We start from the raw sequence: 22,647 nt of genomic DNA on the forward strand, positions 1-22,647 counted from the left end.
TGATTCTAGTGTAGTGTTGAGCTTTGTTTTTTGTTCCGTTCTTTCTGATTATTCGTGTGTTGAGATTGAAAGGGGATTGTAACGATCGAACGTTGATTGATTCATAGTGAATTCATATGGGTGAATCCCAGAACCTTGGATGTAGGATTGGTTGATAATCCGAACCAAGTAAATCCTTTTGCGTTTCCTGTTTTCATTTTCGTTCTTGTTCTTGATTGATGCTGTGAAACTTGTTTACGGTATTGGTTTTATTCTGGTGTTTGAATTATAACAGGCACAAATGAATTATTATGAAAGAAAGGAGAGAATCTTCATACGAATGAGGTTTCAGCCAATAAATCACTTTCCCCAAATCCATCACTGAACAAATAATTTCCTCCCAAATTTCATGTAACTGCAAATTCTATAAACCGAGAAAAAGGTGCTACTTCTTCGACTCTAAATTAGTTTCTTCTTCCTAAAGTAGCGCCTCAAATACAACGATTGCGAAACTGACGTCACAATGCAGATGCCTAGAGACATAATGCTAAACCAAGCCACTCTACCATTCGCTGTCTCGCTCACTGCCCTCGTATCCATTTCCCTGCACAAGAAAACCGAACATATTTCAAATGTAAGTTTTCCCCACTCGAATATTACAGTAAATCGTCCCACTCGATGAAATAACAGGTAAAAGAAAGGAAAAGGCATAATCGATTTTAGCCATGGAAATTTACCTAGACATCATATAATTCATAGTGTCACGGATTGATTGCACAATTCCTTCCAGCTTCTTTAACTCAAGTTCAAGACCCTACAAACATATGCAATGTATATATGATCCGTGAGAATGCAAAAGGAGAGTTAGAAGAGTGATAGAGACTACAAGAATGTCTCGGATATCAACTATCCTCAATCCAGACAATTGCATAAAACACAGATGAGAAGTAAGTAAACCAACCTCGATTTTTTCTTTTTTTGCCACCGAGTCCCAATCTTTTGCAGAAATTCCCGTTTTCCAGTCAATGCCCACGGTCACGGTTTTACCTCCATGGTGCTCTCCAACATCTGTAAAGCACGCCGTGTAGCTGCCAGTCTCAGTTGTAGTAAAAGAAAACTGACCATAAGAGGCTTTTTCTTGGTGATAGAGATTGTTTCCATACGGTGAAGTAACCTAAGATGCACAATAAAAGAATTAGAGTTAAGACAGAGACAAATTAAAATGAGTTTGTAAGGCTTAAGACTGTCGCAAGTTGCGACCGTGTCGTGCCCCAAGAGCATGAGCTATAGATTTGCACACTGAACCCAAATTCAGAAAAATTCCATTTTCCAGTCTTGAAACACTCTGAAAATTGTTATACACACACCGATGTTGGCGAGCAGGCAATCCAACTGCAAAGCAACCATAGTTTTCTTTGTTTATGTGTACTACTATTGTATCAAGCAAGATATTGTCTTTGTCATGCCAAACCTAAGGCACCGTTGGTTCATGGAAAACTGTTCATGGACTGAAGGATGAGGGATTAATAATATAAAGATTTTAAATCAATATACTTGGATTAAACAATGGTGAATGACACTAATCTGGATTATGGAAGAACTTGAATGCTTACAAAGTAAAGATTAATCAATCAATGTGTTATCCTACTTACCAAACAATGCCTTAAAACACAAATCAAACCAGAAATTAGAATTCACGTCCTAATGTATGTTTCTAATTTCTGTTATGCCACAAAGTCAAGGGAAGTGTCATTACGAATCACAACCACTATGCATTTTGTTTAGGCCATGCGTAATATTTTGTAAATTTCCACCAAATCTATCACACAAAAAGATTTTAAATTTTTTTTTTCCAAGAAATGCTCTGAGGAGTACTGAAAAGTGAAAACTCAAAAGGGTTCGAAACGATTCGAAGATCAAAGCAACGCACGAATTATATCACTCAATTATCCGTTCTGCTCCAAACAGACGCAGAACAAGCATGGTGTAAAAGGGAAAGCGATGCTTAACCTTAACGGAGATGGAGGGTGAGACGGTAAAATTCATATCATCGTTTTGTCCGAAGAAGGAGTGGTAATCAGCCAAAACGACAACGTTGTTGTGTAATTCCTCCGACACGCACTTTGTCCCCGTACTCGGCACCTCCAACCACAACCCACGCACCGCCGGCGCCACCACAACCACCACCAGAAGCACCGCCGCTGCCTCCACCAACTTCATTCCCAATAAACCCTTCCGATTAAAAGCACGTTTTGTTGGGTATTATATGTTAGAATGTGTGTGTGTGTGTGTGTGTAGCCAGCCCGTATAGGTTCGAGTGAAAAGGAGAGGGGAATTCGATAAGCTTTTGTAGTGGAAGTGAGCAAACGCGCGAGTAAATGCGAGTGGGATTGGGGTGTCAAAGTGTTGGCGCCACGCAGTTAAGTTTCACGTCAACCAATCAAATCGAGCCTTTTGTTTGACTAGGTTCTCCAGTTCGGACAAGGGAGCCATTGGACTTGGAGTTTACCCACGCGCTCTATTTTTTTGGCATTAGCTTTCTTTGGGCTGTCTCGAATAATTTATTGGGCCGGAATTACTATACATTACGTGGACCTGGACTTGTGAAACCCGTAACATTACCAAAAAGAGTCGTTTCAGATCCTATATGGGCCAGCCCCTTTTTTTTATTAGCCTGCAGAAAGCCCATGCCTGGTAGTTCAACAAATTGAGGAGATATTCTCCATTTCTCCTGAATATATTAATTAAAATATTGACTCACATCCCCAACCCAAATCAAATTTTACGAAAGAACGGTAAAATGTATATCTGTGCATCGATATTTATATCAATTATACTCAATTTTACTATTATGTTGAACTTAATCACAAATTCAATTCTTTGATTCTCAGAAACATACAACACAATTCCCATGATGAACAGAAATTAAGAACAAGAAAGAACACACAAGATCAATTTACGTGGTTCAACTCTTATTGAGTCTACATCCACGGGAGGAATGATAATCTCTTTATTGATCAAGACAAGTATTTGAATACAAAACTTTTCGATCCAAAAACAATCACAAAGAAAAAACCAGAAAACTCAGAGAAATATTTCCAGCTTTTGTGATCTCTTTCCCTTTGGATTTCCTTCGTATTCTTCTTTCTTTGATTGCTCTCCCATCCTTCTGATTTATTTCTTCTATAGAGTATTTATACCAGCTCGATATAACTGATTCCTCTAAGATAAAATCTTCTCAATCAGGATAAGGTCCAACTGCCTCTTAAGCTTAAGAATAGTAACCAACTTCTTAACTGTTACAACTATTAACAGTTTTTGGTTATTATGCTCTTAATGCTTCCAGTTAAGCTTTTCTTGATTGATCCATTTAACTTTGAGAGACACACCTAACAAATCTCCACCTTGTCTTCACAAGTTGATTACCTTCCTCCACTTTGAGATCTAAGTTATTTCTCCTATGTTAACCAAATCTTGACAGTGCCTAAACTTGGCTTGTGGCAATGACTTGGTTAACATATCCGCAGGGTTCTCACTTGTGTGTATCTTCTCTACAACAATCTGACCCTTATTCAAAACATCTCTTACAAAGTGTAGCTTGATATCAATGTGTTTACTCCTCTCATGATAGGCTTGATGTTTTGTGAGGTGAATGGCACTTTGATTATCACAATGAACCTTTAGTTGGTTTTGTTCAATTTCAAGTTCTGTCAAGATTCCCTTAAGCCAGGTTGCTTCCTTTATTGCTTCTGTTAAAGCAATATACTCTGCTTCAGTAGTGGATAAAGCCACAACCGATTGAAGAGTTGCCTTCCAACTTACTGCTGAACCAAATAGAGTGAAGATGTACCCTGTGAGAGATTTACTTGTGTCTAGGTTTCCTGCGAAATCAGAGTCCACATAGCCTTCCACAAACTGCTCACAATCATCTTGTCTTCTAAATATCAATCCAGTACCATCAGTTCCTTTTAAATATCTCAAAGTCCACTTTAAAGCATCCCAATGCATTCTTCCAGGATTTGCCATAAATCTTGATATGACACTTATGGCATAGGCTAAATCTGGCCGACTGCATACCATTGCATACATTATGCTTCCAACAGCATTTGCATAAGGAACACCTTTCATGTCTTGAGCCTCTGCCTCATTACTTGGTGACTGATCTATAGACAATTTGAAATGTTGTCCTAATGGTGTACTCACTGTTTTTGATTCATGCATATGAAATTTGATCAACACTTTTCTGATATATGAAGTTTGATTCAAGTATAACAGTTTCCTGTCTTTACTCCTCTGAATATCCATTCCTATTATCCTCTTTGCTTCACCCAACTCTTTCATTTCAAACTCAGAATTCAATTTCCCTTTTAAACTCTCAAGATCTTCCCTGTCTAAGCTAGCAATCAGCATATCGTCTACATACAACAGAAGTATGGTTTTAATCTGATCTCCAGCCTTTTTCACATACACACAACTATCAAAGATGCTTTTTTTAAACTGAATGCTCGTTATGAATTCATCAAATCTTCGATACCATTGCCTAGGACTCTGTTTGAGGCCATAAAGTGATTTTTTCAAAAGACAAACTTCACTTTTATGAGCTGAAACCTTATATCCTTCAGGCTGTTCCATGAAGATTGTTTCATCAAGATCTCCATGTAAGAATGTTGTCTTAACATCTAGTTGTTCCAGTTCCATATTCCATTGTGTGGCTAAGGCTAACACAATCCTAATTGAGCAGTGTTTCACAACAGGTGAATATATTTCATGGAAATCTATTCCTTCCACTTGAGTGAACCCTTTTGCAACTAGTCTTGCCTTGTGTTTTACCTTAGTATCCTGTCCAGTGACATCCTTTAACTTGAACACCCATTTGCATCCTATTACTTTCTGATCCTTTGGTTTAGGTACCAGTACCCATGTTTTTTTCTTGATAAGTGAATCATATTCCTCTTTCATAGCTGTGACCCAATGATCCTTTTGTTTACTGGAAATTGCTTCTTGGTAAGAGGTTGGTTCTGAGCTGTCTATACCAGTAGATACATTTAGAGCGAAGGATACTAGATCATCTTGTATGTAACGTTTAGGCATTCTGATTTCCCTCCTTGGTCTATCTCTGGCTAGCATATATGAGCTAGTATCCACATCATGTTCTTCATGTTCTAAACTTGATTCATCTGTTCTGTTCTCAACACCCTTTTCCTGCTCCACCTCAACTTGTAATTTGTTGTTTGCTCCTTCATTTGATACAGGCTGGTTTTCTTTTAGTTTGTAAGCCATCTTGCCTTCATCAAATGTTATATCTCTTGTCACAAAGCATCTTGGCCCTGAGGTTTCTAAGTTCCATACTTTATAGCCCTTTTGACCATCAGGGTAACCTATAAAGATACATCTTAATGCTCTTGGATCCAGCTTTCCTTGTTTGACATGAGCATACGCCAAGCAACCAAACACTCTTAGTTGTTTGTAATCAGCAGGAGTTCCTCTCCACATTTCTATAGGAGTTTTGAACTTTAATGCACTGGAAGGACACTGATTTATCAGATAACAGGCAGTTGAGATTGCCTCACCCCAAAATGACTTTGGAAGTCCAGCACTAAGTAGAAGACACCTTACTCTTTCCAATAAGGTTCGATTCATGCGCTCGGCTATTCCATTTTGCTGAGGATTTCCAGGTACTGTCCTGTGCCTTGTTATCCCTTTATCCTTACAAAATCTGTTAAACTTCTCAGAAACAAACTCCAAACCATTGTCTGTTCTAAGATGTTTAAGTTTCCTGTTTGTCTTGTTTTCCACTGTAACTAACCAGTCTCTGAATTTAAGGAGTGCCTCATCCTTTGTCTTAAGTATGTAAACCCAAGTTCTTCTGGAATAATCATCAATTATAGACATGAAGTATCTTCCACCTCCATGAGTATAGGAGTTGAGGATGGCCCCCAAAGATCCGAGTGAACATAATCCAAAGGTCCTTCTGTTGTGTGTTTTGCTGTGTGAAACTGAACCTTTTTAGCTTTGCCTAAGATACAATATTCACAAGATTCTAGCTCTTGAATCTTATCACCACACAATAGATTTTGTTTTGCCAATTCAGCTAATCCTCTTTCACTGACATGGCCCAATCTTTTGTGCCATAGCTGTGTCAAATCATTTCCACTTTGAACTGTTGAAGATCCTCCAATTACAGTGTTTCCCATAAGAATATATAAGGAATTTATCCTTTTGGCTTTCATGACTACAAGTGATCCCTTTAGAATTCTCAAGTTTCCATTGTCTGACTTGAATGAATAACCCTTTGATTCCAGGGTACCAAGAGAGATTAAGTTCCTCTTAAGTTCAGGAACATATCTTACCTCCTGGAGTAACCTGTCTTTACCATCATGCATCCTTAATCTTACTGATCCTACCCCTTTAACTCTGCATGATTTGTTGTTTCCTAGAATGACCAAGCCTTGATCTGATTCAATTAAATCCTCAAACCAAGACATGTTAGGAGTCATGTGAAATGAACACCCTGAATCAATAATCCATTCATTTGATGAGCTGTGTTCTGTTACTGCCAAGGCTTCGGCAGACTCATATCCACCAGATACCATAGAGGCTTCTCCATCACTTTCGTTTCTGTCATGAGGCTTCTTCTTTCTATCTGGACAATTCCTTTTATAATGACCCTCCTTATGGCAGTGAAAACATTTAAACTTTGATTGACTCTTGGACCTTGATCTTGGTTTAAAGTTCTTTTGTGACCTCTTCTCTGTTCTTCCACGTATCACTAGGCCTTCACCTTGTGGTTGAGAATCAAGATGAATCTTCCTTTGGAGTTCCTTTGCCCGTATAGCTGATTGTACTTCATCAAGTGATATGGTCTGCTCTCTGCCATACAACATGGCATCTCTTAGATTTTCAAAGGATTTTGGAAGAGCATTTAGCAGAATCAGTGCCTTGTCCTCATCTTCCAATTTCACTTCGATGTTCTCCAAATCATCCAGAATCTTTATAAAGACTTCTATCTGTTCTGTTAATGACTTGTCTTCACCAATCTTGAAAGAATACAATCTCTGTTTCATATATAAACGATTTGCCAATGATTTGGTCATATAGAGGCTTTCGAGTTTAGACCACATAGCAGCTGGAGACGTCTCTCTTGCTACTTCTCTCAGTGGCCTGTCTCCTAAGCACAGTATAATCGCACTTAATGCTTTCTGTAGAGTCTGAGCCTTCTCTTTAGAATCTCCCGATATCGATTCTTCTCCCAGAAGAGCATCAGCAAGCCCTTGTTGGATCAAGATAGCCCTCATCTTGACTCTCCAAAGCCCAAAGTCGTTTACCCCAGTGAACTTCTCGATGTCGAATTTCATTCCTACCATTTCCGATTACGAATTCAAAGAATTTGTTCGCTTCCCATGGACGGCGCCAATTGTTGAACTTAATCACAAATTCAATTCTTTGATTCTCAGAAACATACAACACAATTCCCACGATGAACAGAAATTAAGAACAAGAAAGAACACACAAGATCAATTTATGTGGTTCGACTCTTGTTGAGTCTACATCCACGGGAGGAATGATAATCTCTTTATTGATCAAGACAAGTATTTGAATACAAAGCTTTTCGATCCAAAAACAATCACAAAGAAAAAACCAGAAAACTCAGAGAAATATTTCCAGCTTTTGTGATCTCTTTCCCTTTGGATTTCCTTCGTATTCTTCTTTCTTTGATTGCTCTCCCATCCTTCTGATTTATTCCTTCTATAGAGTATTTATACCAGCTCGATATAACTGATTCCTCTAAGATAAAATCTTCTCAATCAGGATAAGGTCCAACTGCCTCTTAAGCTTAAGAATAGTAACCAACTTCTTAACTGTTACAACTATTAACAGTTTTTGGTTATTATGCTCTTAATGCTTCCAGTTAAGCTTTTCTTGATTGATCCATTTAACTTTGAGAGACACACCTAACAATAATCCGAGATTTTGACAAATACATGTAGCACCACTCTTCCTTTATTGTAATTTTTTTTTTGGCCCTATCGTTAGATTTACAAATCGAACAATGGCGTAAATAATAATTAATAATAGCTCATAGTTCAAAGAAAAAAAAAAAACAAAATAGTTCTGGCATTAGCTGGAATCTGTGTCTCAATTCAATGAATTTTAGTTAGCCCTACTCTAAATTATTGCCATGTCCTTTCATCAATCTGAATGCGCTCGAGGGTACGTACGGAGCGTCCTTTAATTCGCACGAATTCACCGCAGCCATTTTTGTTTTGTTTTGGTTACTTATAATAAATATACTCCTTACAAGTACTTTAACAACTTCCTAATCTTCACTTGTACATGTTAAGAGACATATGGTATATATATTAATGAGTGTTTCTTTTGTATCATTTTATTATCATTTGGTAAATTTGATTGCCCGATGCTTTTGATCGATATTTATTCTTAAACGTGAGGTTTATCGTTTTCTACGTATAAGATTCTTCGATGTAACTTGAGAGTATACGGTTTAGTCATGGAATTTTGCACTGGTGTTTTATTTATTGAAATGTTTAGTGTCTCAAAGGTGACATTCATTCGTAATAAATATGATAGTTGTTGATAAATAAATAAATAAAAAGGTTTTCCAGAGCTACCTACTGACATCTTTCTTTATCAGATTAGTGTAGAAGTTTTTTTTAATAGTAAAACTCATAATTTTATTCAAGGACTATTAATGTGACATCCGAAGCCAAATGTCTTAAGGATATGGTCTGCAATATCGTGGTTAATATCTGAAAGATAAAAATTCCACCAATGAGTGAACGATGGATGACATAAATGAACCGATCCTACAATTGAATGAGAGATACAAAATATTTGATATGTACTACTCGTATCACGAAAGTGCATCTTCTTCAGGTAGCTCATCGCATAAGAACTTCAAATTTAAGTGTGCTTGATTTGGGGGCAATTATAGGATGGCTGACCACCTGAAAAGTTTCTCAAGGTGTGTGTGAGTGAGAACATAAGCACGCTGAAAAGATCTGTCTTGATACCATGGGAACAATTATCGAATCTGGGGCGTTACAATTAAGACAAAAACTCTTATGAGACGGTCTTAAGGGTCATTTTTTTGAGACGAGTCTCTTATATGAGTTATCCATTAAAATGTATTATATTTTATATTAAAAATATTACTTATCATTATAAATATAGGTAAAATTGACCCGTCTCACGGATAAGCCCATCTCACAAGAGTGTTACTCTACAATTAATATCCTATATTATAAGCTTTATATCAACCAATAAAAAAAATCCCCTTACGTCCGCACAAAGCATATGAGTAAGAAATTAGATTAGTTAGAAGTACTTAGTTTGAGGAGTAGATATGATTTAAAATTATGCTCTTTTCAATACAAAAATATTATCTCATACAAATCACAAAATTTTTTGTAAAACCATATCTCATTTGTGAAGCGGATATCTCCGGTTTAACCCGACTCATATAAAAATATTACTTTTTGACAAAAACTTTTATTAGACAGTCTCAAGGGTCATTTTTTTGAGACGTATCTCCTATATGAGTTTTTCATTAAAAATTATTATATTTTATGTCAAAAATATTACTTATTATTATAAATATGAGTAGGGTTGACCCGTCTCACGGATGAGACCGTCTCACAGGAGTGTTACTCTTACTTTTTACGTCAAACATTATTTTTCATTATAAATATGCACCACTTCGATCCGTCTCACAAATATATATTCGCGAGATGATCTCAGAAGCGACTTGCTTTAATTAGTTCTGAAACTCACGAATTAATTAGATCCAGACTGAATCAATTGCTCGAAAATGTTAAGATCCGACAAAATGATATCATAAAATTATGATTTTCATATGTACTAGTAGCTCGTCCAAGAATTATTTAGGTAGGGAAACGAAATCTTAATTCGCCCAATGGAACGTAACAACTAAAAAAGATATATGGACCTATCATATATCAAATTTCAAAGTGATCCGACCCTAGCTACACTGCATTACTCTGATAGATTCGACCCGATGTTTTTGTGAGGAGATGAGAGCCTTACATTAATTTCAGGCAACTTGTTTGAAAATTTTCAATCAACGCGGCTTCAAATAGTGCTTTTATTTATGCTCCAATTATCTCAAATATTTAATGTTCACATATACATGTATGTATATATACCATACCATATTTTACAGAAATCCCCATAATTTCATATATGACACAATGAGAATGGAGATTGCAATTTTTAAATAATTACCTAGGACATAGAATGAGGAGAATAATGAATACCGAGATTGCTAAAAATTTCCAATGAAAAAAAAATGATCTATTAGCTCTCTGTATTTTTATAATCTTGAAAAAATACATCCCCATGTGTTCAAATTTTAAACACACAACCTCTTGTCCGTACTTGTTTTCAGGGGCTTTTGTGCTTAAATTTCAAAACACAAGGGGTTAATAGTAATAGAAGATTTTCAGCAATTTCATGATTTTACAGAGCTAGCATATGCAATTATCCCTATATATGTGTGTGTGTGTGTGTTTTTATATATACATATAGTAGGTGTCTTGTGAGACGAGTCAATTCTATCTATTTTAGCATTTTAGCATAAAAAATAATACTTTTCGCATAGAAAGTAATACTTTTTCGTGACTGAACCAATTAAGAGATTTGTCTCGCGAAATTGACCGGTGACCCATAATATTTTTCGCATAAAAAGTAATAATTTATCATAACTGGCCCAATTAAGAGATTCGTGTCATGAAATTGACTCGTGGGACCTTCTGATCACAAGAGTTTTTGTTATATATATGTGTGCATATACACACATATATATATGGGCATGATATAAATCAATCTACAAAGGTCGATTCCTTCATTCTCCCATATCCAATGATTGAAGGGAAATATATACATGGACATGGCAGAAAATTGTAATTTTGGTGTTGTGTATTACTTTCTACATCCGACTTTGGTCGTTTTCGTCTAATTAATTTCAATGTTAATCACGTATTTTTAAATTTTGTCCATTTTAATTCTGTTTTCGATAGAAATTGATGTAGCATTATGTACATAATATATCACTTAATAAGTGTCGTATATATAGTATACTACGTACATACATCAACACTACATACGTCGTAATTAATATTTAGAAAAAATGAATACACATTCGGGATTCAAAATGAGATCAACTATCCGTCAGTTGGTAACAATTAACATTTTTCTGGACTAATTCCTTAAAACGACCCCACATGGAAAAATGCTATTTTGTCATCACCACGTTCTTATGCGTGTAATCGCATTTTCAAAGCAAAAGACATATTTTCTTTTTAGTGTTTGAACCGTGGCACAAAGAGAGAATCGCATACAAAATCCTATAAAAATAAAATTAACAAACAACTTTGAGCAAAAATTTGAAACACGAAAAGTCAATCCATGCAGACGTAAACTTCTTGGCCCATCATACAGTTGCATTTTTCCTCACAAAATTCATCAATATTTTAATACAAATCTAAATTATTATTAATCGATCGCTTTTTCCTCTGTACCTTGATTTCTGAATTAAAGACTGAATAATATATATATATATATATATATATTTTAAAAAAAAAGAAAAAGAGAGAGAGATTCAGATGATAAAGAAAGATAAGGACCCGAAAACGCGTTTTTTTGTTTGTCATGCATGACAGAGAAGCACAAGCTGTTTTCTTATCCAAAGGGTTAATAATTCTATTTTTGAATCCCACTTCATTTTACTTAAATTTATATATATTTATGTGAACATCTTATTGTCCAGAAATTAATTGAAAATTTCTATTATATTACCACATTTCATTTTACACACACGTATCTATGGTTAATTTAATCGATTTCTATAAATGCAGAGTTAATCATGTTAAATGTTCTACATCGATTGAATTAAGTTCTTAGAAGTTATATATATGATCTTGGACATACAATCTCTCTCTTTGAGCTAGTTTTTGGTATAAAGTTAGACTCAGACCATGATTAACATGTATCGAGACTAGATTTTTTATTTTTTATTTTATTGTTTTGCATTTTCACGTACAAATTAATAACTTGGAGCCGCTATTGTATTCGTACATGCACATGCACATACACACATATGCATTCTTTTTTAATAAGTTTTTCAAACACAAAGAACACTCCGGGAAGCTGCTAATGACGGAATCCTATGTTGTACACGCCTATTGTAATAGAATATTCAGGATGTTTAAATATGATTAACTATATATAGAATATCATTATTATTAAACTTTAGTCTAAGATAAATTGATTGATTTATATATAGTATTAATTAGTATTAATATAATTATGAGATTGATTATAAGCCACCCCATGTGGCCTAATGACTTCTGCACTAGGAGCTAGGTGTAATCAATTTCTGAAATTTATTGTACAAGAATTTATTTTGATTGTTTGCTTGTCAAGTCATTTTCGGGGATAACTTGGCATGTGTTACAAGAAATGTAGATTAATAATAAAGTATTTTATAATCAAATTATGGTGTATTGATGGTAAATATGGATTCCAGACTACTGACAACCAAAAATTAATTAAAAGTCTCCCCTTTTTCATTTTTCTGAGCAAGATTTGTTGGCCTTTGAAAAAATTGACAATCCTCCGACGTACATACATGCTCGGCATGTTACTCTCCAAACAGAATTAATTAATTATGAGATATATCATTTCAATTGGTCAATTATTTTCCCATTTTCTGAGGAAGACTCGGTCCAAATTCCACATTTATAGATATATCCACCTTTAGAGGAAGCTAGCAAATTGAAATTGTATCATTCTTTAGAGTTTTCCAGTACTGCCCCCACAGTTTATATATACAGTGTCAAAATAGAATTTTTATATGGTTTTGCTATTATATAAATAAACAACACATGAATGAGAGTAGCGTTTGGGAGAGCGTCTAATAAACACTTTTTAGATTTTTCTTCACAAAATTTCAAAATTTTGTGAAAAAGAAGCTGAGAAGTGATTCCTTGAAGCTCTCTCAAACACTACCTTACAAATATTGTACGTATTTACCACACAACAAGTTAATCGGATATTGGTGTTTTCCAGTACCCAATGAGCGGTGAATCACTGACTACAATATATAAATATGTAAATAAATTTCCACAAGATAATCGAAATTTGACGCTTAGTCATGAACCTTGTAAAATCGAAGAACAGAGCATAGTGCAATGCTCATTGAATTAATATAGCTACATAATTAGTATACATTTTAGTTTATGAACCTTATGCACAACTGTGACTCGAACGAGAATTAGAATAAAGCATTAACTCAACGAGATATCTATTGATGAAGCACAATGTTAATACAATTTGAATACTAGTATCTTCTAGGATAAGTCGTTATCCCTTGTTTTCAGACCGGTATATTCCAATATTTTTATATGGTTCACAACCAATTTTCAAATTATATATATAAATCTCAAGTAGGGATGTAAAATAACCAAGCCGTTTGTGAGTTATTCAAAGTTCGATTCGATAATGGCTCGTTTGAGCTCGTTTAAGAAGGTTCGTTAAGATAAACGAACTAAGCTCGAGCTTTATGATATTCACAGCTAGTTAACTCGTGAACATGCTCGTTAGTTCGCTAGTAAGTCAACTCTTAAATGAAAAACTAATATTTTGATATTTGATTTATAGATTTTATATTTTTTTGTGGAAAATATATAAAAATATATTATTAGAATAAAATTACAAGTTTTAATAATATTATTATATTATCTAAATATAAATTTTAGTATTTTTATAAATTTAATGAATATTTAAATTTATATTCATATTTATTAAGTTCGTTTAGGCTTGATTAAAGTTTGAATAAGCTCGTGAGTCATAAATATAGTCGTTAAATAAAGCTAAAGCTCGGCTCGATTATAAATGAGTCAAACCCAAACATTCAAGAGTTCAGCTCGGTTTGGCTCGATTACAACCCTAACCTCAAGGTTATTATCTATACTTGTGGATCATACACACGCACGCAAATAATGTTGTTCAATTAATTATGTTATCGATATTCAAAATAAAAATGCCAGTTCCATAATCGGCGGATAAGTAATTAGCTTGTTTGAATTCTATTCCACCACACTGGTCGACCTAAAAATTTACACAAAATTATGTTCACCTGGTCCAAAATATATCTAATGCGAGTGATTGAATCAATTGAAACAACATTGATTTCGGTCTTGTAATCAATCGAACCAATTTGATCAAAGACTATATATATCTTTTGCATCAAATGATGAATTGATTGGATATACTTTATAATGTATATATATATCAAATTGTACTAACAGTGTTATATATAATTTCGAAAAATAAATAAATATCAGTGTTATATATATAAAGTTGTATATAAATCGAAGAAATAAGTTATAAATAGTAGGGAAAATATTTTTTTGGTCTATTAACTTGTTCATTTTTTGGTTTTGGTTCATTAATTTTTAAAATTTTTGTTTTGGTACACTAACTTTTAGTTTTCGAGTATTTTGGTCCAACTGCTGATGTGGTACCATAAAATTCTGACGTGACATCGGAAAATGATGACGTGTCTAGCTGCCGCGTCAGTAATTGGACCAAAATCACTGAAAATTAAAAGTTAGTATGCTAAAACCAAATTTTGAAAAGTTAATAAATCAAAACCAAAAAATTGATCAACTTATTGGACCACAAAAAAACATATATTACCCCTAAATAGTACGAAGCTGATCAAGAACATCAGAAAAAACCTTTAACTGAAACTGAAAAAGAGATTAGAAATAGTCAAATTCATCACAACCACAAATACAGTACTGTTCTCAATTAATTACCAATGCGGTTAGAGAAGTCATTTTCATGTGAACTAAATGAAATCTGATTCTTTTATCAGAACATTACTGGATACTATCTGTCAGCCAATATTGCAAAATAAATACTAATTAATTTACATTGTACACATATGTTTTCTTTTAATAAAGTATTATATATATTTCATCATCATATATACTATACTTTGACTGAAGGGATATTTCTAAATATTTTCTAAATTAAATTAAAGCTCTGCATCTATAAATATCAACTCATCAGACTCCCCTTTACAATCACTCGATCACCACTCGCATTCCCCCTCCTCCAAAAAAAAAGCCAGAGATTTTACTAAAAAGAATTGCATTAATCTTTTTGCAAGAATGGTGAAGGCAGAGAGCAAGATACCATCATCAACAAAAAACTCGAAAAAGAAGTACAAGGGAGTGAGGATGAGGAGTTGGGGATCATTTGTTTCTGAAATAAGGGCTCCAAATCAGAAGACAAGAATCTGGTTGGGCTCTTATTCGACACCGGAAGCCGCCGCGAGGGCCTACGACGCCGCACTTGTGTGCCTCAAGGGCTCTTCTGCAAACCTAAACTTCCCACTCTCCAAAGCTCTGCACCAAAATCTTTATAACCCTGAAAATAATAATAATAATAATAATAATAATAATAATGCAGCCATGTCCCCTAAGTCCATCCAACGAGTCGCCGCGGCGGCGGCGGCCAATACCACGTTTCTTGAAAACTCTTATAAAAATCCCAGCCCACAATCTCCATCATCATCAGCATCGAGGATGAATGATTCCAACTCCTCCCCGTCTCTTTCTTCTTCGTCTTCTTCAAATAACTACTACTACGACTCCAATGTTATGAAGATCGAATATGACCCCATCTCATTAGCGGCATCGTCTGTATCCGATCATGAGCAAGATTACATGATGGCTATGGCTTCCAGCTGCTGGTACAACTTGGATTCCCCCAAGTACAATGACATGGTAGATGGGTTGTTCTTTGATCCGCTGATGGTGGAGGATTCGTACGAGGATAACGATATCAGATTATGGAGCTTCTGCTGATCATCATCAATATATTCATCAACAAGTACTGTATTTATTTATTTATTCATTTGATTCGATTATCTTCAATTTATTTCTTGAAGGCATTAAGATCTTTACACACTGACATTATTATTGACAGGAAACAGATTTCATATGTTACGTACGTACTCTGTATTTTAATATATTTAGTGGTGATTGAGTTTAAATTAGTGTAAAGTTTTAAAGGATTTCACAAGAAGGGGACATATTTATTGCCTCCCCCATGTGAATTCCTGTGTATTATGTTATGTATTTATTAGGCACATCGGTTATCTGGAATATATGATGTGATTTTATAAGTTAAATTCGTGTTTTTTTTTTGTTGTGTTTAATTACTTTATTTTATATTTATTGATGAGTTTCATGGTGAGAATAATTTGATTTAAGTTTGAGATTAATTAAACATATTACTTTTTTAAACTTCAAATTTAAGTTTTTTTTTTTAAAAAAATAAATTCTAAATATATGTACTCTCTCTATAATCATAAAGGGTCGGCTGAATTACAACTCATCTATACTTTATGGGATATAAAAGGCTTCTTAAATAAGATTGAAGAATTTCAAAAAAAAAAAAACTCTTTAATTAATTTAATTCACATGGCAACAACTTTTTATTGATTCGAACCCGAACTTCTTTTAATTAAATCTCATTTAAAGCATATTATAATTAATAATACTGTTTGGTTTATGGATTGAATGACGATGGATTAATAATATAAGGATTTTAAATCATTATATTTGGATTAAACAATGGTGCATGACACCAATCCTAGGAAGAACTTGAGCCAAGCATTGAATAAAACAATGATTATTAATCAATCAATGTGTTATCCTTCACAACAAACGATAAAATAAATATTGGCCTTAAAATTGTGTACGAAAGGAAAGATAACGGCTAAAGATGTAATAACGGGATAAAATCATAAAATCGAACCAAACTGTTAAATCAAAACCAAACCGCATGGTTAATTTGGATCGGTTTTCAGTCTATCACGGTTTGAATGGGTTTTGAAATCAATCAAATCGAAAAAATTGATTTGGTAATAAAAATAAATCAAACCAAATCAATACAAGCCTACTACATTATTATATATAAAAAAAGGTTATGTAATAATTTTGTTAATTTAGTATGATTTTTCTTTTATATAGAAAGATTTTCCTTGAGTTTTAGCTTGTATTTTATTATATTATTAGTGAATTTTGTAACAATCCAATTATATGGAAAATTTATTGGATAATTTGTATTCACCTGATCCCCTACACTTTTGTTTTTGACATTCACTTCTCTTGCATGATATAATTTTTAGATTTTATAAGAGAGGTAATTGTCGAATGCGTAAAGTGGAGGGAAGGTGAATGCAAATGAGCCAAAATTTATTTATTGTAGATTTTGATCCAAATAGACATAATCACACTAAAAAAAACTAGGTTTTTTATAAGTTGCAAAATATGTAAACCAATATTTTATATACTAATTGCCTAATTCACAATGAAACTCAAATATCAAAATTAATCATCCAAACTAGACCAACTGAAATTTATGGTTTGGTTATAAAAAAAAATCATGGTTTGGTTTTATTTGAAATATTGTAAAATCGATATAATATGATTCGGTCGAATTTTTATGTAAAATTACAAACCGCAGTACTTGAACACTTCTAATAATTCTGGTGATTTGTATTATACGAAATGTATTAACGAAAAAAACAAATAGTTTAAAAATAAAGCTGAAATTAAAGGGGCAAAATTTCGAACTATTATTTGAAGGGTTTTGGTTTTGATCAATTTTCCACATGGAGTCGTCCTCTTTTATTACATTTGCAGAGTTCCATTTCAATATGTTTTTCTTACATTGTACTTGGTCTTCTCCATTGAATTATTTAATGTTTGGCAAAATTAATCTTATGACCTACAAAAATATGATTGCCCATTCATCCATTTGAGTATTTAATTTCAAGTTTATTTTTACCAACATATCATGTGGGATTAAACCGTCCATCCATAAAAAAATAAAATAAATTCACTTATTTCTTTGGTGTCACCATTTTGTGGACTTGGCTTGTGGATATCACGTGAAAAAACATATGCCAATAGTGGTATACAAAATTAAGAATTTCATAAATATAATTTTATAATATTTTATTGGAAATTAAACAGGTTAAATTGTCTATGTAAGGCACGTGATGTTTCTGATAAATTATATAGATAATTATAATTAGTTTGATTCCTGTAACAATAATTCAGCAATCAATTATAGTTTGTCTATTAGAAATATTTAAATTACCAAAAGCACTCAATTTAAAGATATATTTTCAGTTATAACTTATAAAATAAGTATTGTACGTCCGAGTATATTTAGAATTGATTTTTTTTATAAAGTACAAAGTCTTTTGCGTAATTTACAATTGTAATTCATTATTCAGCCCAGTAATTATATATATCACGGAAATCAATTTAATTATTCTTATTTACATATCCGGAATCGATATATATAATAAAGTACTTTGATGAAAAATTGAAAATGACCTGAAATTAGTTATAATAAAATATATTCCGAGGACGGAAATTGATGGTGACGCACACATGAATGAAAAGACTAACAATTATTATATGTCCCATAAGACTGAAATTTTGCCAAGAAACAGCATACACATGAAGTTTATGGACTTCTCGTTTGAGCTGAATTCTATTGTTACCATTTATAACATACACATACCAGCTAATATGTTGAGAAATTTGGAGATAACAAAACTTATATATATATATATTTTTAAAAAAAATCATAAAATATTTTTCAAGCCGTGTCTTATGGGAACTTATTAGTTTCTAAAAAAAAATTACATAAATACATTTTCACAGGCCTCCAAGGAAACGAGAAGTTGACCTGCTAATGAGCATAGATATATCGATCATTCACAAAAACTCTCGGTAATACGTGTTTATTATCAAATTGGATAATAAAAAAAAATATTAATTTTATATCAAAAATATTATTTTTCACCATTAATCTAGACCGCATCAACCCATCTCACTTGAACATTTAAGTGATCTTCATCTTAGTTCCATAAAACATATGGGATGTTTGCTCCTAACAAAAGTAATTCAAACAATACAAAACCTCTACGAAGTTGAAGTGCAATAATATTATGTAATGTTTGAACACCGAAAAGCTCAAAAGCAATCTCAAACATTACCTTAATATGATTAATAGTTTACCCTTATAAATTTCCGTTCGACAAACAAATAACCTACTCGGTCCCTGAATCATAATCATGATTTCTTCTTCACCAGCTTCTCCTTCATCCTCTCCACGGCGCTTTTCAGAGTCCCTTCATCTTTGCAGAAAGTGAACCTCACAAGATTCTTCCCATCTTCTGGATTCAGATAAAACACGCTCGTTGGGATCGCGACCACCCCAATTTCCTTGATCAGATACTCACAAAAGGCAACGTCGTTCTCGAGCCCAAAAGGAGTGTGATCCACCACCACGAAGTACGTTCCGCTTGATGGAAAAACTGTGAATCCCACCGACTTTAAACCCTCCACCAGGATAGTTTTCTTGGCCATGTAATCCCTTCTCAGCTCTTCGTAGTAAGATTCTGGGGCCCTAAGAGCCGTCGCAGCGGCATTTTGCATCGGGGTGGACGTTGCGAAAGTGAGGAAAGAATGTGCCTGCCTCACTCCCCAGGTCAAGTGTGGGGGAGCTATGGCCCAACCGATTTTCCAGCCCGTCAAGGAGAATGTCTTCCCCAAAGAATTTAAGGTTATGGACCGGTTGTACATACCGGGAAGTGATGCAATGGAAATGTGGTCCATTTCGAAGGCTAACTTGTCATAAACTTCGTCAGAGAATACTAGTATGTCGTGCTCGATGCAAAGGGAGGCAATAGAATCGAGCTCTTCTCTAGTGAACATTTTCCCCGTTGGATTATGCGGAGTGTTCATCAGGATGGCTCGTGTGTCTTTCGACACAATCTTTCTGAGTTCATCAATTGGGACAGCAAAATCTGGGGGCCGTAATGTGACGCTCTTTATTTTAGCACCAGCCATGGACAACGTAGCTTCATACGAATCATAGAACGGAGCAAAGAGAACAACTTCGTCACCGGGATTTATTAAGCCTAAAATTGTGGCAGCAATTGCTTCAGTGCATCCAGATGTGACGGTGACCTCCTTTTCAGGATCAACCACGAGGCCAGTATCTTTCTTGAAACGCTCGGCCACAGCTGAATTCAGATCGGGAATTCCATATCCACGAGCATATTGATTTTTACCATCCCTGATGGCTTGAATAGCTGCTTCTTTGACGAACTCTGGGCCATCGAAATTGGGAAAGCCTTGTCCAAGGTTTATAGCTCCATGCTTGATGGCAAGACTGCTCATTTGTGTAAAAATTGTGGTTTTAAACTTCTCCAACCGCTTGGCAACCTAAAAAGGGTGGTATCCATATGAAATATCGAATCAAATATCATCAAGATTAATTTGCAGAAAATCGTGTTATAATCAATTGATTTACAACAGTATTTCGTAGCTATAACCTAATACACAGAAAACTGAATCTTCTGAGCATGTAGTGAAGATAGCATCACATAAAAAAGCTAGCTAAAATTACATAGTAAAACAACATGCTTCCACCAACAACAGTCTACAAATCGCAAAAAAATAAATGCTTGGTTCCAGAAAATTCATGAAAACAGGCAATCACACTTTCACAAGAATGCTACAAAGATGAGGAAGCCACTAACGCCTAACGGTTTCTCAGAAGTTCATCCTCCTCAGTATAAGAGGACTCCAAAAACATATAATTGAGGAAAATAATGTGTACTTAATTGAATATTGAAACAGGCAAGTGATCCAACCCGAAAGCAAGAGACTTGTGTCGATTCATCTCTCAAACTCTCCAACACTGAACAGAACCTTTTTAAAATTCGAACCATCAACATCTCCAATCAAATGGATATTTGTTGTAATCGTGCTAAAACATATCAGAAAAGTATGAATTTACCGACCGGCAATTTTAAAATGCAGTAGGCCATATATTTGAAGATTTTGACACCAGAACGAAATCAATAACTGGTGTGAACAAAATATATAAACTTCGACTGGAAATCTCTTAGTCACAGAATTCAAATCATAGACAAGACTGGAGAAGGAACTGGTTGGCTAACGATCACCGAAAATGAAAGACATCATCCAATTTTCTCGATGAAGAAGGAATGCTTACAAACTTTCCTAGTTGAAAGTATTTTCCTCCCCTTTTCTCCTTTTGGCATGCAATTATGTTCAACTGTAACACTCAGGATGCTGAAAATTGTTTGACAGACTTTCACGATAATCATTAGGCTTCCAAATTCCAATACTCTCATATCACAATTTCCCGATTACTTACCACCCATTTCCCCAAATTGAACTCCGCAAAGTCTCCCACAACAACTATAACTTCTTGCACTCAATCAAAGTCAACACCCCAATGATTAGGGTTCAGAAAGAACAAAACCAAATCCAAAAAAAAAAAAAATGAATCTTGCGCAAGTCAATCAAAAGGGTTCACCAAAAACCCACATAAAAAAATGCCCATCGAACAAAACAAGGAAAAAACTAAACAAATAAACGGGCATATCACCTGCAGAGGAGGTGGTTTCTGGATCGATCCGTCCAGAGTTGAAACGGGTTCTTGCTCAGTAGGCACGGAGGTGGATACTGCGGAAGCCATGATAGCTGGAAGCCTGGTGCTGCAGCCAATGCAAGAGATTCTAGGATTTTTAAAATTCAAGCCGCCGCATGTAGGAAATGTTCGGCAAAAATTGAAGGGCTTGAAGGTGTGAAGTCTAAGCATTTGATGGGACGATGATGTCCAGGTACAATGAATTGAACCACGATGGACGGAAGAGGAATGAGGAATGAGGCATGAGCCAAGTGCTATCCTTGTAGTTGTAGAGCATGGAACTGGTTGAAAAGTATATGGGGAAGGAATCTTGTTACATTTTTCCTTTTTGCTTTAAAATTTAACTTAATTATTCTTGCATATTTTAGAGGGAAAAGTGTAATTTTGATATGTTTGTTACCCTTTTTTTATTTATTTACATGATGTAATTCTAAATCTAATCTTAGTCTCTTATTTTTTTATTTTTTTTATTTTTTTTTGAACGAGTTTGTTTATATGATAATAATAATAATAAGACGATATTTAGTATTGATTTTTTTGATACCAATCAACTCTCTCAATTAAAAAAAAAATAAGTTTGAAATTTTATAATATAAATTTAAATATAAATAATATAAAATCTCGAAAATCCGAATATAAAGAACCAAAGCAACAATGTTCTATATATTTTATTAAATACTGAGGTTTGTTGATCTATATAAGGATGACAATGGGTCGGGTCTAAACCCGCATTAAACCCGCCCCGTTGAGATGGGTTTAGACCCGACTAAGCGGGTCCACAAACGAGTTCGAGATGGGTCCCGAATTTGACCAAACCCGTATGTATATATATAAATATAAAATAGATATGTAATATCAATATTATATTTTTATATTAAATAATTAATATTTTATTCATAATTTGATTGTATAATATTATTGGATTGAAATTAATTTATTTTATTATTATATGTTTAGTATAAAAATATATTTTTTAAAACTAAAAATTATTAATTAATTACAAGTTGATAAATTTTAACTTGTGAGAATATTTTTTGTCATAAATATTATTAATATATATTTGAA

The 22,647-nt window shown here is 34.0% G+C and overlaps 3 protein-coding genes across 3 annotated transcripts; 1 reads left to right on the plus strand and 2 right to left on the minus strand.

Moving 5' to 3' along the window:
• Positions 1–273: 273 nt before the first annotated feature.
• Positions 274–2,268, minus strand: LOC140874881 (transmembrane emp24 domain-containing protein p24delta5-like). Its single transcript, XM_073278347.1, has 4 exons — positions 1,990–2,268; positions 941–1,153; positions 717–793; positions 274–583 (listed from the first exon to the last, which is right to left on the minus strand). The coding sequence occupies exons 1-4, from the start codon at positions 2,197–2,199 to the stop codon at positions 439–441; spliced, it is 645 nt and encodes a 214-aa protein (XP_073134448.1). The 5' UTR covers positions 2,200–2,268; the 3' UTR covers positions 274–438.
• A 12,836-nt stretch (positions 2,269–15,104) lies between these two features.
• Positions 15,105–16,222, plus strand: LOC140875504 (uncharacterized). The gene has a single exon (XM_073279206.1). The coding sequence runs from the start codon at positions 15,198–15,200 to the stop codon at positions 15,894–15,896; it is 699 nt and encodes a 232-aa protein (XP_073135307.1). The 5' UTR covers positions 15,105–15,197; the 3' UTR covers positions 15,897–16,222.
• Positions 16,223–19,042: 2,820 nt separating this feature from the next.
• Positions 19,043–21,850, minus strand: LOC140890527 (uncharacterized). Its single transcript, XM_073298381.1, has 2 exons — positions 21,541–21,850; positions 19,043–20,345 (listed from the first exon to the last, which is right to left on the minus strand). The coding sequence occupies exons 1-2, from the start codon at positions 21,751–21,753 to the stop codon at positions 19,188–19,190; spliced, it is 1,371 nt and encodes a 456-aa protein (XP_073154482.1). The 5' UTR covers positions 21,754–21,850; the 3' UTR covers positions 19,043–19,187.
• Between the last annotated feature and the right edge of the window lie 797 nt (positions 21,851–22,647).

Source organism: Henckelia pumila, chromosome 1 (genome assembly GCF_033568475.1).
Source record: "Henckelia pumila isolate YLH828 chromosome 1, ASM3356847v2, whole genome shotgun sequence".
Lineage (NCBI taxonomy): Eukaryota > Viridiplantae > Streptophyta > Magnoliopsida > Lamiales > Gesneriaceae > Henckelia > Henckelia pumila.